The following is a 14,893-nucleotide window of genomic DNA, read 5'->3' on the forward strand; positions in this document are numbered from 1 at the left end:
ATTGGCGTACGCGTCCAATACACTGGCGTATGCCAGTTGGGTTTTGCTGGGGCTGTTTGGCTCTGGTTTGAAAGGTTTGAAACGGGTTTGAGAAAGGTTAAGGGCGCTCAAAGCTCAAACACACCTTTGTCCTCAAACTGTTTTCGATTAAAATCATCATTGGGGCAATAAAGGATCGACAAATAACGTTATCTGGACAGTCCAGAATGGGGTGTCTACAATATCATGTCAATTTAAAGTAAATAAGCAGAACAAGCTTGTTTTGCATTATGGTCTTAGTTGACAAATATACGTTTTTCTTAACAATAATTGCATATTTCCAGAATTTGTAACATTTTCTGCATAAAAATTTGAATGTAGAAATTGTTGTTACAATGATTGTGAAAAAGTAGGATGTTGTCGATCATGTAACTTTGACGTTTATGTATAATACACTCACTTGGAATCTAAATTACCATAATCCGCAAGAAGTTAGCCACAGGCATCTGTTGCACCACGTTTGAGAGCTTGTTGACAACACAGTCAACAACCCTGAAACAAAGAAATGGGATGCTATTGGGGATAATGTGAAGCTGCAACCTTTGAACTTTAATACTACAATATCATATTGCTATGTCAGTTGCACCATAATACAATGTCTTAGCTTATTTTGGACCTCCAAAATAGCGGAGATGAGTTTTCTAGGGATTTTGGCTTCTTTTTCAGAATATACGTTATTACGTTACTGTCAATACGTTTTCAAGCTGAACAGCTGATTCAGAAGTTGAATAATTACTCAAGGTTTGTTTGCGATAATCCTAAATGCATCAGCAGCTACAAGAGAGTTTTAACCAGAGAATGCAATGCAAGCACAAAATTAATCTCAATAACAAGCCCAAAATATTAAAAACTGTTTTTACTCGATATTGTTGTAGACCAAACAAGATCTTATGGCCATTGGCCTGTAAGATCACACGCCGCCATAGTACGCTACCACAGTACCCAAACACGGAAACCGAAAGCAAAGAAAACAGATTGTTTATGTAATCACAAACCACATACGACTTCTCTCATACCCACAAACCAACCACCACATAAGACACAGATACTACGAACTTAATTAAACCAACACCGCCGACCAAACCGCCGACCAAACCACCGGACATAGCTCAAAATCCACCACGAAGACAGAGGACAAGATGCACTCTTTCTAAATGTTATAGTCAGCCAAAGTCCTTCCATCCTCAAGCTGCTTCCCAGCAAAGATCAACCACTGCTGATCCGGGGGGATGCCCTCCTTGTCCTGGATCTTGGCCTTGATGTTGTCAATGGTGTCTGAGCTTTCCACCTCCAAGCTGATGGTCTTGCTGGTAAAGGTTTTAACGAAGATCTGCATCCCTGCCCTTAGACGAAGCACCAAATGGAGGGTTGACTCCTTCTGGATGTTGTAGTCGGCGAGGGTACGTCTATCCTTGAGCTGCTTCCCACCGAAGATGAGCTCTTGCTGATTCGGAGGGATGCCCTCTTTGTTTTGGATCTCGAGGCATGTGTTTGGTAGGAATCTACGTTTTGATCAGTGTAGACACCCCAATTTGGACCTACAAATCATCCTTAATTTGCGCCCTCGAGGCTCCCCGATGATGAAAAGGAATCAAAATGGGACTTGGCTAAAGCTTGGACGATGCTTCTTGGACTTTTACAAACCAAAACCATGCTTTTTTTCCGACACCCTGAGGGTAAAATTGACACACATTTAAGTGTATAAAATTTCCTTGAATCAAACCTACTGGGTTAGAAAGAGGACTTAACTAGCTTTCCAACACTTCGAAAAACACCCAAATCTGAGTTCAGGAGTGTCCGTGGTGCCCCTCTGAAGTTGGGCAGGCACTCTTGAGCGCTCGGGACTTCATTCCTAAGCGCTCAGGAGCTCTGACAGAGCATTGGATGTTGAGCTTAATCTTTTACCACATTTTTTTTCAAGTTTTCAAACCTGCGATTCAAGCTTGCACATCCCAGGCCTGGCAGGAATATCAGCATGCCTTGTTTCCCCCCAAAACTATTTTCCCATTTTATTTTGATTTTATTTTCAAAATTCAAACCCATTTTCTCATGCCCTATAAATACCCCCTCTTTCTACTTCACAAGGGGGCACAAAATTCCTCTCTCAAAGGCTTCCCATGTTTTGAAAATACTCTCTCACTCTATCTCTCTCTCTCTAAATTACTTCAAACTCTCTTTCAAAAATCAAAGCAATTTCAAGGAAATCATTAGAAGATCCAAGAGCTTAACCATAATCAAGCTCTCATCTTTTTATGATTTTCAGCCCATTTTCAAGCATCCAATTCAGTCCAAGAAGCCAAGTTCAAGTCAAACAAAGGCATAAAAGCTTATTTTATACCTAAACTCTACTATTTTCGAACTTCTGAGGGGAATCAAGGGCCCATACTAATTCCTCATACTGGTTATGAGCTCATTTGATCTTAGTTTAGCAATAAGAGTAAGTGGAACACAAGAAAACAAATTTTTCTTAGGGCACTGTATTCACTTCCGAGCGCTCGGGACCATTCCTGAGCGCTCAGGAGTGCTGCCATCACCAAAATTCTATTTTGTCACCAAATATTGCTTTTTCTGTATTTCAGTAAATGCTAGATGAGCACTGGTCCTTCCAGAGCCCAATTAATTTTATTTTCAATTGCAAAGAAGCGAAGTTTGGATGGTTAGAACCGGTTCTTAACTGTTTAACCCTTTCGCTGAGCACTGGTGCATGTTAGTAGTTATGTGTTTCTGTTTTAAGTATCATGTTGCATCTGTTCTAACCAAAAATTGCTGGGTGGCTTAGCAGATCTCTTGAGCGCTCAGGAGTGCAGACCTGAGCGCTCGAGTGTGGTTCCAGTGGTAGTAGTTGATTTTTCTGCCATTTTTTCACTTTGTATCATTTCATTATCATATATCTTGTACACCACCACCGGTATACACCACTTTATTTGATATATCTGTTGATGCCTGCTAATTGTTTAATGAAACAAAGTATTTTCAAAAAATCTCACAAATATTGAGTAAAGATCGATCTCGTATCAGGCGAGAGGGGTTCCGTAAAATCCTTCCCTTCTCATAACATGGCTTCCGAACCCAAAACGATCTCTGGTTTTCAATTTCAAACAACCATTTCCAATTAAAATGGTTTCTCGGGTGGCGGACCATAAACCCGAGTGGCTACTCTTTCAATCTTTCAAAATTTGGGCGGGTAGCCCCCAATCAGCAAGATATGCTATTTTCCGCGAGTGCATTGCTGCAACCCATTGTTTGTGTATTTTCCAGTAATGGGTGACCTGGTTTACTATTTCTGTTTATGGAAGTCAACCAGTTGATAACACAGGGCACGTGGAAAAGCGATTGTATGCTACTGCAACTTCGACATTTAACAAAAGAATTGGCTAAGAAACGTTCAGAGAACCTTGGAAAGAATATAGACACCATGTTTGTTTTGTCAGACATGGAGAGCAATCAAAGGCAACAGCTGTTGTAATCGTTCATTAAATATTGATTTGACCTATGATGTTGTCAATGTTGAGAATGTGAGGGATGGGGAGGATGTCAGTTTACAAGTTTGCAAACACAAAGTGGGTACAAACACAAAGTAGGTTAGGATCAAAGAGAATGAATACAAGACACATGATATATTAGGAAAACATTGACTTTCATTAACCTGGTTCTTACAATAGACAAAGCCCTCCTTTTATAGGCGTAAGGAGGTGGTAACAGTACAACTATATATATCATTCATTACATCAGGGAATAGTACCATATATGATTGAACATTACTGTTCTTAGATCATGCCTGCCACGTCCCTATTTATTACTTCTGATAACATACTTTACTTTCCACATTAGCATTTATTTCTTACATGCTACTTTCAACCTTACGTACTACTTTACAATACAAGACAACAGACCAATAATATTCAACAGTACTAGTAATAATTTCACCACCTCCCGGAAATGGAAGGAGAAACAGCTGTCATGAGTGCATGGTTGTTACTCGGGGTCATCTGAACTACTTTCTTCAGAATAGTCTTCAAATCTGTCAGTCAAGTAATATTGTTCTAAAAGATAGCAAATATTTTGGTGCCATTCTTCCGGATAAGTATCATTGAATTTCCAGTTTGCAGATTCATAATGGAGGAGAGATGGGGGAACTTCTGCAGGTGTTAATCCATTGAGTGAACACAGTGTTTGAGTCATGACAAGATAATTTCCACTGTCGCTTTGGATGCTCTGAGACTCTGGATATGCAGAGAGGAATATGGTGTGATACTCTTTTCTCAATGTAATAGAACCATCTGGATTGGGATGACTCCTGTTGTTGCGACTTGTCCAAAAAGCAAATTGGAGATCTCCGCCTGCACTGTTGGGGATTTGTCTGATCTTCTGTTGCTAGTAAGATATGCTTCCGAAGAGCAAGAGAAATTTCAAAAAGAAATCTTCTGGAGGATGGACCTGATTGAACGCCGCATGAGCCAAATAAACCAAGACTGCTGATTTATTAAAACAGACACTTATAGTATACACATCGACTAAATACCATAAGAGGAGATAGGCTTCTTTTTTGAAATAAAAAATATTATGGTAAGACACTTCAAACTGAGTGAGAAAGGGATAGACAGGATGGAAAGGTAAACCTTTTATGAGACCTTCATCAAGACCATACTTGAAAATACAGAGATGTTGAAGGTTTTGACACATTTGGACACATCTGGAAAGAAGGGTTAACTCAAAAATTTGACACTAAAGGTGGACAGGAAGATTAACTCGGTGGAACTAGGAAATCATTGGGAAACAACCAAGAACAAAGGGATGTGGTTTTGTTTTTGAAAATTGGTTGATTTCTTTTTTGAGCCTTGACAAAAAATCAGGGAGGACATTTGTTTTTCCTTTTATGTGAGCAATATCAAAACTCCAATTGGAAAACCAATTTGCCCATCTGAGTAACTGTGCCTTTGGAAGGTGCTTCTGTTTGAACTTGAGCATGCTGGGGAAACTCATCATATCAATCTCAATTAGAAAATGATGACCAATTAGATGAAATTCAAACTTCTCAATGCTCCTTTTAATTGCCAGAATTTCTTTGTAAGTAGAGTGGTAATGAAGTTCTGCTGAAGAGAAAGCACCACTCTTGTATCCATAAATTCTGCGCTTTTGATTTGAATTTTCTTCCAAAAGAACTACTCCCCAATATAGATCAGAGGCATCTATCTGAAGGACTCTCTTCCCATCTGAAGGTATGGTTAATGGAGGAAGAGTTTTGGCTATGGCTTTGAGGTCTTTTACAGCTTTGGTACAATGGACTAACCAAGGAGGAGGGGTTTTCTTTAGTAAAGCTGAGAGAGGAGTACGGTATTGGGCAAGGTTGGGAATGAAATCAGCCATATAGTTAACAATTCCAAGGAACTATTGAACTTGTTTGACTGTGAGATTTTCATCTGGAAAATAGTCAAGTTGGGAGGCTATATGAGGTTGGAGGGCATATTGACCTTTAGAGATATGCATCCCTAAAAAATCAATTTTCGATTGAGCAAGAAACATTTGTTCCTCTGAAAGCATGATACCATGGGTTTGGACTAGAGAATGGAAAATTTGTAGTAGAACAGCATGAGACTCTATATCTGGGGAAAAGAGTAGGATATCATCAATATAGACAAGTGTTGAGGATAGAATGGGAGCAAATACCCGAATCATGGCCTTTTGAAATAAAGATGGAGCTGTTTTTAATCCAAAAGGCATGATTGACCACTGGAAATGGTGGTCTGGAATGCAAAAACCAGTTTTGGGACAATCATCTGGATGGATGCCCAGCTGCCAGAAACATGCTTTTAAGTCAAACTTTGAGAAAATTTGAGCTTTTGGCAAGTTTGCAAAAAGAACACTTCTCCGAGGAAGAGGGAATTTGTTATCCTACAAAAAATGATTAAGAGGCTAGTAATTGATAACTAGGGTTGTCCAGCCACCCGACCCGACAGGAAACCCGACCCGAAAATTAAGCCAACGGACGGTTTAGAACAGAACATTCGTTCGGGTTCGGGTTAAATTTTTTGGACCCGACCAACAGTCGGTCGGGTTTCGGGTGAATGATTATAAATGTCGGGTCACCCGACCCGACCGAATTACACACTATATAATGAAAGCTTTTACACTGGCATCATTTAGGGTTCTCTCATTTTCCCCAATTCTCTCTGCCCCACCCCAGCACGCCTACCCCACCCCACCCCACCCCCCCCCCCCCCCCCAGGCACCCACCTGGCCACCCCCACCCCACTCTCTCGTTCTCTGCGACGAAGAACGACCAAAGTTAGATCCTTCTCTGAGTTCTCTCAAGTCTCCAGACTCTCCACATTCCACTGACTCCACTCTCCACTTTCCACTGGTCCACCCTCGCAGCCGATCGACGACAAAACCCCGCCTCTCCTCCTCACCCTAAATCACCTCAGCCCCTTTTCTCTCTCAATCGATCCCGAAAAAGTGAATAACTGAAGAAGGCAAGAAAACCCTAAATCGAGACATACTACAGTGTACGTCTCTCTCTCTCTCTCTCCCTCTCTCTCTCTCTCTCTGTATTTTGTCTAGGACTATGATTTTCTTTAAGATAGGGCACTACAATTCTACGACTATGATTCTCTCTCTCTCTCCCCTGCCTGCCTGTGTGTGTGTGATTTTGTGACTTTTGTCCACGACTGTGATTTTGTACGAGTACTCAAAGTCTCAAATTGTGTAAAGTTTGTTATTTTTTTATTTTCTCTGCTAATTAATTTGTGGCCAATTCGTAAAAGTTTGCGGCCGATGGCCATGACTTAAAAGTTTGTTGTCGGTGTGTACAAATTTGCGTCCAAAGTGTATAAGTTCATATGTTCAATGTTCATGACCAGAGTGTAATCTTTTATTCTTTTTCACGTATTAGTTTTCGAGAGAGAGTTGCATTGCCATTAATTAACCTATAAAAAATTCATTTTAGTTGCATGATGGTAGAAAAATGATCAAGTTCTCTGCTGATCTGTTCAATGTTCATGTTATTTCGTTCAGAATAGAGATTTGTGAATTTTGTGTAGAATAGTGATTTTGTAATTTGTATGACTGTTATTCTGTTCTCTGCTGAGAGATGTTCATGTTTGTACATCAGTTTATGTTTGTGCTACTGTGCTGTAATGTTGCCTATTAATCGAATCAGTGCTGCCTATTCAAGTTCGTTTAAAAATTTAATTGATTGAAAACCATCTGATCGTCACACTTGATTGTTGTAGGTGATGGATCCAATTTTTGATTTCTCTCCTGGTGGGGAACTTGAGGATGATGAGGTAGATGCTGAAGAAGTTGAACTTGGAGGTAATTCTAATCCTCATGTATCTACCAATGCCGATATTGTCGATGTTCAAGATGATACAGTAGTTGAAGTTGGAGAAAAAAGACTGAAAAGAAAGCTTCCACCACAAGCGCCTAAACCTAAAAAAGAGAGATATAGGTCTCCTGCCTGGGATCATTTCAATGAAATTAAAGAGGGGGGAGTTACCAAATGGGCTGAGTGTAAGTATTGTAAGAAACAATATATGGCTGAAAGTAAAAAACATGGTGTTAGTAATTTGAAAGCTCACATCCCCGTTTGCCCGTTATATCCTAATAGAGACCAACATGGACAACAAAACCTTTCATTCAAACCCACAAATGGGGGCGGTGTCGATGTTGTCACTCATGTCTTTTCTTTTGACGATTGTAAGAGAGCTCTTGCCGAAATGGTCATCATTGATGAACTACCCTTTAGATTCGTTGAGGGGATTGGGTTTAGAAAGTTTTGTAAGGTCATGCAACCGAAGTTCTCACCGGTCCCTTCTCGCCAAACGATAACTAGAGAGGTTGGTGCAATTCATAACTATGAGAGGGGAAAACTGAAAAAATTATTGAAGGGTCGTAGGATTTGCCTCACCACTGATACATGGACATCAATTCAAAATCTTAACTACATGTGTCTCACCACACACTTCATTGATGATGATTGGAAGTTGCAAAAGAGAATTTTAAACTTTTGTCAAGTTGTAAATCATAAGGGAGAGACCATTGGCAAGAAGATTGAATCTTTGTTGCTTGACTGGAACATTGATGGTATTTTTACGTTGACGGTAGATAATGCTAGTTCGAACGACACGGCTATTAAGTTCTTGAAAAGGAAAACAAAGGATTGGAAATGGACAATCTTGGATCATGATTATTTGCATGTACGATGTTGTGCACACATTTTGAATCTTATCGTGGTTGAGGGGTTGAAAGACAGGAATGAGAGTATTCTCCGTGTTCGTGATGTCGTGAGGTATGTGAGATCTTCTCCACAAAGATTGGAGAGCTTTAAGAAGTGTGTGGAGAAGGAGAAAATTGTTTTGAACCAAACTGTGTGTCTTGATGTGTGTACTTGGTGGAATTCCACTTACTTGATGTTAGAAGTAGCTGTCAAGTTTGAAAAGGCATTCCAAAGAATGGCGGAGGAAGACAGTGGTTTCAAAACCTTTTTTGGCATAAAGGAAGGTGATGATGGGGAGCTTGTGTCATTTGAGGGTGGGGAGACAATAGAGTTGGTTAGTGAGGGTGGCCAAGTGAGGAGCCATAGGGTCCAAAGAATTCCAACTAAGCTTGATTGGAAGAATTGTACGATGTTTACTAAGTTCTTGAAACTTTTCTATGATGCAACCAAGAAATTGTCGGCTTCTCTTTTTGTCACATCCAATGTATTCTTTGATGAGATGTATAATGTTGAAGTAAAAATAGAGAAGTTAATTGCCAACAATGACCCTCTCTTGTCTAAAATGGCATTTGACATGAAAAAAAAATTTGACACGTATTGGGGGAAGGGAGATAAATTCAATTTCCTACTTTATGTGGTGGTGGTACTGGATCCCCGGTTCAAGTTAAGGTGGGTGAAGTTTTGCTATATAAAAACCAAAGGGAAGGAGGTGGCCGAGCAAATGGAGAAACGTGTGAAGGGAGTTTTGGACAAGTTGTATGATGCTTATGCAAACGAGGGTGAAGTTAGAGTTAAGTGGCAACTGCAACACACCGAGTGTAGTGGTGGATGAGGATTGTGATGATCGGTTGAGTTTAGCAAGTGAATTTGACACTTACTTGGAGCAAGAGTATTCTAGTGTTTGTTCGTCGGAGGTAGACAAGTATGTGAATGATTTGTGTGAACGTAAGGATATTCCGGATTTTGATATCCTTTTATGGTGGAAGAACAATTCCAACAAGTATCCTATCTTGTCCCAATTAGCACGTGATGTATTAGCTATGCCTGTGTCTACCGTTGCTTTCGAGTCGGCTTTTAGTACGGGTGGTTGTGTACTTGATCCATTTTGAAGTTCACTCTCACCATCAATGGTCGAGACTCTTGTATGCACCCAAAATTGGCTTCTAAGCACGGTTCCAATCTCTCTTCGACAAGCTATGGATAAAGTTGAAGATCTTGAACGAGGTAATTTAATGTGAACTTGATAGTTGTTTGGCATTGTCGATAGTATTTAACTATTTACATTGTATTGAATTTAATTTCTTTCTTTCTTTTTCCAGAAATCCTAGGAAATGATGCAAGGTCGGAAGTTCCTAAGGATTGAGTGATGGGGCTTTGGATGTTGGTGAAATATTTAAAGTTAAATGTTATTTTGTGATCTTTGAAGTTTTTATTCTCATATTTTTTATTTGTATGTAATAGGTTTGGAAACATGGGAGGGAAAGGAGCAGTTTTTTGTTTTTTTTCAGTTTTCATTGTCATTTGGTAGTTGTGACTTCATTGACTTGTAAACTTTAGAATTTGTAATATCTGGTGGTTTGGAAAACTTGTAATCTGTTGGTTGGTGGACTGGTGGCGGTGAACTTGTAATTGTGTTTTGCTATTTTCGGTTTTGTTTTTGTTAGTGATTATGATGTGCTATGGCTGAAAATGTTAGTAAGTGTCAAAGTGAGATATTGTTGCTGCCTTGCTGGAACTGGAAGCCTGGAAAATTGGAAATGGAACTGGAAAATAGAAATGTTATGGACCCTGTGGTGCTGGTGGTCTTGCTGGAAAATTGGGAAATGTTGTTTAATATAGCCCAAAACGTGGATATGGGCCATATGGCATTGGGCCTGATTAGGCCTGTTGGGAAAGTGAAAAATAAGTCCAAAGTAATTAACAAGTCAGTCAAAAAAATGGCCCAACAAAATGGTTAAGCCCAAGATAAAAAGGCCCAACAAAAAGCCCAATCCGAGAACCCGACCCGAAATAGTTAACGGTCTGTTCGGTTTCAACCCGACAATTATTTCGGACGGGTTCGGGTGTGACATCTATGATCCGACGAATTGTCGGGTCGGGGTCCAACCCGACCCGAACCCGACCAAATCCAACCCGTGGACAGCCCTATTGATAACCAGGCGAAGCTTTCCTCTTATCTGCTCGGTCCTTTTGTTCACATAAAATGCTTCACATGCCCACTGAGAGGTTGTGGGTTCAATCAAACCTTCTGACTAGAGTTGCTGGAGCTCTTGAAGAGCAAGCTGGTAATGTTCTGGGTTCATTTCATGATGGGTAGCTTCGGTGGGGTTGATGTCTTCATTTTTCTTAAAGGGAAGAGAAATGAAGAAATCTGGATTTTCCCAGAGTGGATTGGAGCATTTGGTGAGGAACTGAGAATGGGATTCAGCACAAGAAGTTTGGATTATGGCTTCTTTGATGGAAGAGAAATTTTCTATGGACAAGAGATTTGGTTGGGTGGTCCAGGGTAACAAGTAGTGTTTGTATTTCAAACTTTTTTTGAGCCAGGAGACTTTGCTGAGATTTTGGAGGATATCAAAGCCTAACAATAAATCTTTTCCTGGGAGATCAGAACCATAGACTTGGTGTTTTATGGTGTATCCTGGGAAAAGTTGGATGGTAATAGGCTTACTGAATAGAGTGATGACAAAAGTTTCTCCATTGGCTGCTGTAAAGGGTCTAAAACACGATTGCCAATAGGACCTGGGGAGGATTGCTGGGTTGAGAATGGAGGCTGCTGCACCAATATCAAAGAAAGCGATGACTCGTATGGGTTTCTCATATTTTCCAAGCAAGATTTTAACCTTTGCTAAGGGTTGAGCTATCATGATATTTGAGAACTCAAATGTTTGGATTTCATAGGGGAATGAGTCAGAATCATCAGAAGAATAATCTGATTCCGATGAATCATCTGAATCAGAAAAGGTAAATGCTAGGTGTTCGGCTCCGAAATGGCTCAAGGACTGAGCGGGCGTGCCAAGACTTGTCGCGTCTAACGTAAAGGGCTGAGCGTCCCTTTTCTGACTTCTTAACCGTGAGGGCGATAGTGCTGCAAACCTAAGGGCTGGATTGCAATGTTGGTTCATGGTTTTGCTTCTACGAGCGAGGACTTAATAATTTTCTAACCGTGTAGGAAAAGAAGTAGCAACGTAGAATGGCTTTATTATATCGTAATAATAAGGTCGGGGATACAAGAGAGATATGAATAACTTTATTATGTCGTAATAATAAAGTTGGGGTACAAGAGAGATAGAAAACTCGAACTACTTGGAGAAGTAATTGAGTGACGATGAGAAAAGTGAGATAATTGCTTCGCTGGGAAGGCTTTGATTTTTTAAGCGTTGAGCTTGATTGGTGTGTGTACCCTTTTTCCGTCTTGTAATAACTCTAAATTTTAATAAATAAAAAGTTAATTATTATTCAAGTTATTATTTAAATTGCTTGATTGCTTTGATTTTCTTTTATTTTTCCGGTAGTTGATCATAATTACACTTTAGGATCGTTTCTTGACTTTTAAGCCCTAGTTAGCAAGCCTAGTTAGCTTCTAACCGGCTTGTTGGAGAAACCAAACTAGAAAGTCACCTAGTTACTTTTCCGTAACCATAGATGGACCGTTTTGCCCATCTTGAACCTTTTGAACCTTTTCAAACCCTAGTCTAGAAAATGTTTATTTATTTTCTTTATTGTTTTGATTTTATTCTTTATCCTTTGGACGATAAATGTTAGGGGAACTATTATTCATTGGATAATAGAAACCCAATTCTTTATAATAAAAAGGACTTTTGAAAGATTTGAACAAAGTACTATGATCTTTTAAAAAATAAACTTTTATAATTACTTTAAAAGTACTTTTCGATTATTTTACTAATAAGAGTACCCTAGTAGCTATGGTTCATTGGATGATAACCGTTAGGGTAATCTTTCCCCATTGGACAATAGCCTTTTCATTATTATATTTGGTTAAGTACATATACATTACAAAGGACATGTCGTCTTTTTAAGACTTAATTTATTATTTAAAGTACTCGTACCTTATTATCCCTTGGTTAATAACCGTTAGGGGATTTATTATCCATTGGGTAATAGGTCCATCTTCCAACTAAGTACTTGACCCATTAAACTAATGTTTTGTTAAGATTTCCGAAAGTACAAAAGCACATTATTATATTAATTGAAGTACTCGTACCTTTATTTTAGTTTAAAGGGTGAATCTTGACCTTAAGTCATTTTAGATTTTTAAGTACCAAAGTACCCTTTTATTTATTTGTGTTCTTACATTTTAGTACATACATATATATATATATATATGTGTGTATAGCTAGTACATGAGAGAGAGAAAGGAGAGAGGAGAGAGAGAGCCGTGAGAGAGAGAGAGAGGAGAGAGGCCAAGAGAGAGAAAGAGAAAGAGGAAGAGGGAGAGAGAGAGAGGGAAGAAAGAAGGAAGAAGAAGAAGGATGGGACTTGTACCTTGATATTCTTCATCTTTTCAACTTTGGAGATGAATATCTTCCATATCTACCATCATTGTCCTCCTTTGTACATCTTTCAATTGTTTAAACACCAAATCTTGTACCAATGTCTCCTTCTTTCCAACAAATCTTCCAAAGATCAAATCCAAGGACCAAACTAGCCATGCAAGCCTACCAAATAGCCTCCAACCTTTCAATCAAACCTTGACATGTGAAAGAAAGGTGAGGGAGAAAGAGAGAGAGATGGGTTCGGCTAGAGAGAGAGAGAGGGAAGCCTTTGCCTATAAATAGAAGCTCACTCCAAGCTTCAAACTTACACCTTCAACCATTGCTCCAACTTCTCTCTAGAAATTCCAAGAGTTCTTGCTTCCAAAATTCTCATTTTCTTGTGTTCTTGAGTGTTCTTGAGAGAAACCACCAAACCACTTCCAAAACCACCTTTAGATCTTTTAAAGTAGCTTAGTTAAGATAGAAAGTTGTTTCTAGGAAGAGAAAAGATCAACTCTCTTCCTTTCGAAGCAAACCGACGCCGTTACGTCGCCAAAATCCAAAACCGACAACCAAATCTTCATAGCCAACTACTACCACCAAGAAGCAAGGTAGGATCTCCTTATCTTCCATCCCAAGTAGATAACCTTACCTACTTTCCCAAGTATAAAGTAGTTTTGTACCCTAAACACTAGTTATAAGTTCATTAGGAAGTAACTCGATCATTTTATTTAGAGTAGATAAGGTTATCTTTTGTTGAAAACGTATGAAATGCATGATATTCGTTATTGGTGATTCAAGCATGTTATGTAGCCTTGTTTGATTCATTTTGAGTTTCGATAAATGCTTGTTATGTGGAAAGTCCTACACCACGGAGTCTATGCATGATAACGTGACACGAGAACCAAGAAAGTAGAGACATGGCACCTAGGGTGTATTAACGAAGATGAAAATGTGTTTATTCGAGGGAGAAAATATTTTGATACAACATAATGACCGGTTTTGGGTGGCATTATGTGAGTTGTGTGTGTGTATGCCAATGGGAACCCGGCGCGGCGGAGCCATTGTGAGGATACTCGGGAGACCGGTGCGGCGGAACTGAGGTTGGGTGTGTGGCTTGGTTATCCGCGGTACGGAGCCAATGCGGTTGTGTGCCAATGGGAACCCGGCGCGGCGGAACCATTGTGAGGATACTCGAGAGACCGGCGCGGCGGAACCGAGGTTGGGTGAGTTAAAAAAAAGAGTTTTGGTAAAAAGGAAAGTTGAGTAAAAACATGGTCTACGATGAGTCTAAATAATGAACACAACGTTAGTCGAGTAAGGAATGTGGATTAGAATACTTGTTTGGACTATATGCATGATCTAAAGTAGAATTGTTGTTATTATGATCTTTCGTTCATAAGTTAAGGGTTAGAGGGTTTGGATTATTCTATTGAGCGTTGTAGCTCACGGTGTTGCCTTCTTGGTGACCCTGGCATATTATATTGGTGGTGACGCCGGTATAATGTGTCAGACCTCATAGATGAACAGGGTGAGATGTATACCTTGGAGGCCTTCGGAGCCGAGGAGCTAGCCTTGATGGAAGAACAAGCGGAGCAGTAGTTAGGAACCTTAGTTCCCTTCCGTTTGTAATAAAAGTACTTCTTTTAAGTTTTGTTGTAATAAAGAGCCCGACTCAGTTTCTTTTTCAATAAAATGTTCTATTTAACGTAACCAAAATTCGGGGCGTTACACTTCTTGTCTTCTAGTATTTATAGGCCAAGAGTCTTCGAATTTTCTGCATGCAAGGATCTTGTTGTCCTCCTCTCGTGGCGCCATGTGTCCTTTGTAACCTCCCCTTCATGAGATCATGGGATAATGGGTAGTTATTGGAAGTTACGAAAGATCATGGGCAAATAGTGCATTGGTCCAGATCTGGGCCAAGTTTCCCGCCTTCACCACGAGCTGACATGTGTCTCGAGTAGGCCTCAGATGTTGCCACATGTCCCGAGTAACTACCCACTAACATATTTACTTGGGTCATGAGTAGTTATTAGAGGTAAATAACAATTACCCATGTGTTTATTTAATCATGGGCAATTGATGGGATAGTGAGCCTATTTTTCCTCCTTCTTTCGTGGGTAGCAAAAACCTCCAGCCA

The 14,893-nt window shown here is 39.8% G+C and overlaps 2 protein-coding genes across 2 annotated transcripts; one reads left to right on the forward strand and one right to left on the reverse strand.

The window, feature by feature from the left end:
* Positions 1 to 1,189: 1,189 nt before the first annotated feature.
* On the reverse strand, positions 1,190 to 2,016 carry LOC131303010 (ubiquitin-like). Its single transcript, XM_058329802.1, has 2 exons — positions 1,970 to 2,016; positions 1,190 to 1,541 (listed from the first exon to the last, which is right to left on the reverse strand). The coding sequence occupies exons 1-2, from the start codon at positions 2,014 to 2,016 to the stop codon at positions 1,190 to 1,192; spliced, it is 399 nt and encodes a 132-aa protein (XP_058185785.1).
* A 5,258-nt stretch (positions 2,017 to 7,274) lies between these two features.
* On the forward strand, positions 7,275 to 9,046 carry LOC131303011 (zinc finger BED domain-containing protein RICESLEEPER 2-like). Its single transcript, XM_058329803.1, has 2 exons — positions 7,275 to 8,926; positions 9,043 to 9,046. The coding sequence occupies exons 1-2, from the start codon at positions 7,275 to 7,277 to the stop codon at positions 9,044 to 9,046; spliced, it is 1,656 nt and encodes a 551-aa protein (XP_058185786.1).
* Positions 9,047 to 14,893: the final 5,847 nt, after the last annotated feature.

This window comes from Rhododendron vialii, chromosome 10a (genome assembly GCF_030253575.1).
Source record: "Rhododendron vialii isolate Sample 1 chromosome 10a, ASM3025357v1".
Taxonomy (NCBI): Eukaryota; Viridiplantae; Streptophyta; class Magnoliopsida; order Ericales; family Ericaceae; genus Rhododendron; species Rhododendron vialii.

Coding starts and splice junctions, on each gene's coding strand:
- LOC131303010 (XM_058329802.1), bottom strand. CDS start 2,016: ATGCTGATATTCCTGCCAGGCCTGGGATGTGCAAGCTTGAATCGCAG. Junction 1,542..1,969: donor TGTGCAAGCTTGAATCGCAG/GTTTGAAAACTT, acceptor ATCAAAACGTAG/ATTCCTACCAAACACATGCC.
- LOC131303011 (XM_058329803.1), top strand. CDS start 7,275: ATGGATCCAATTTTTGATTTCTCTCCTGGTGGGGAACTTGAGGATGAT.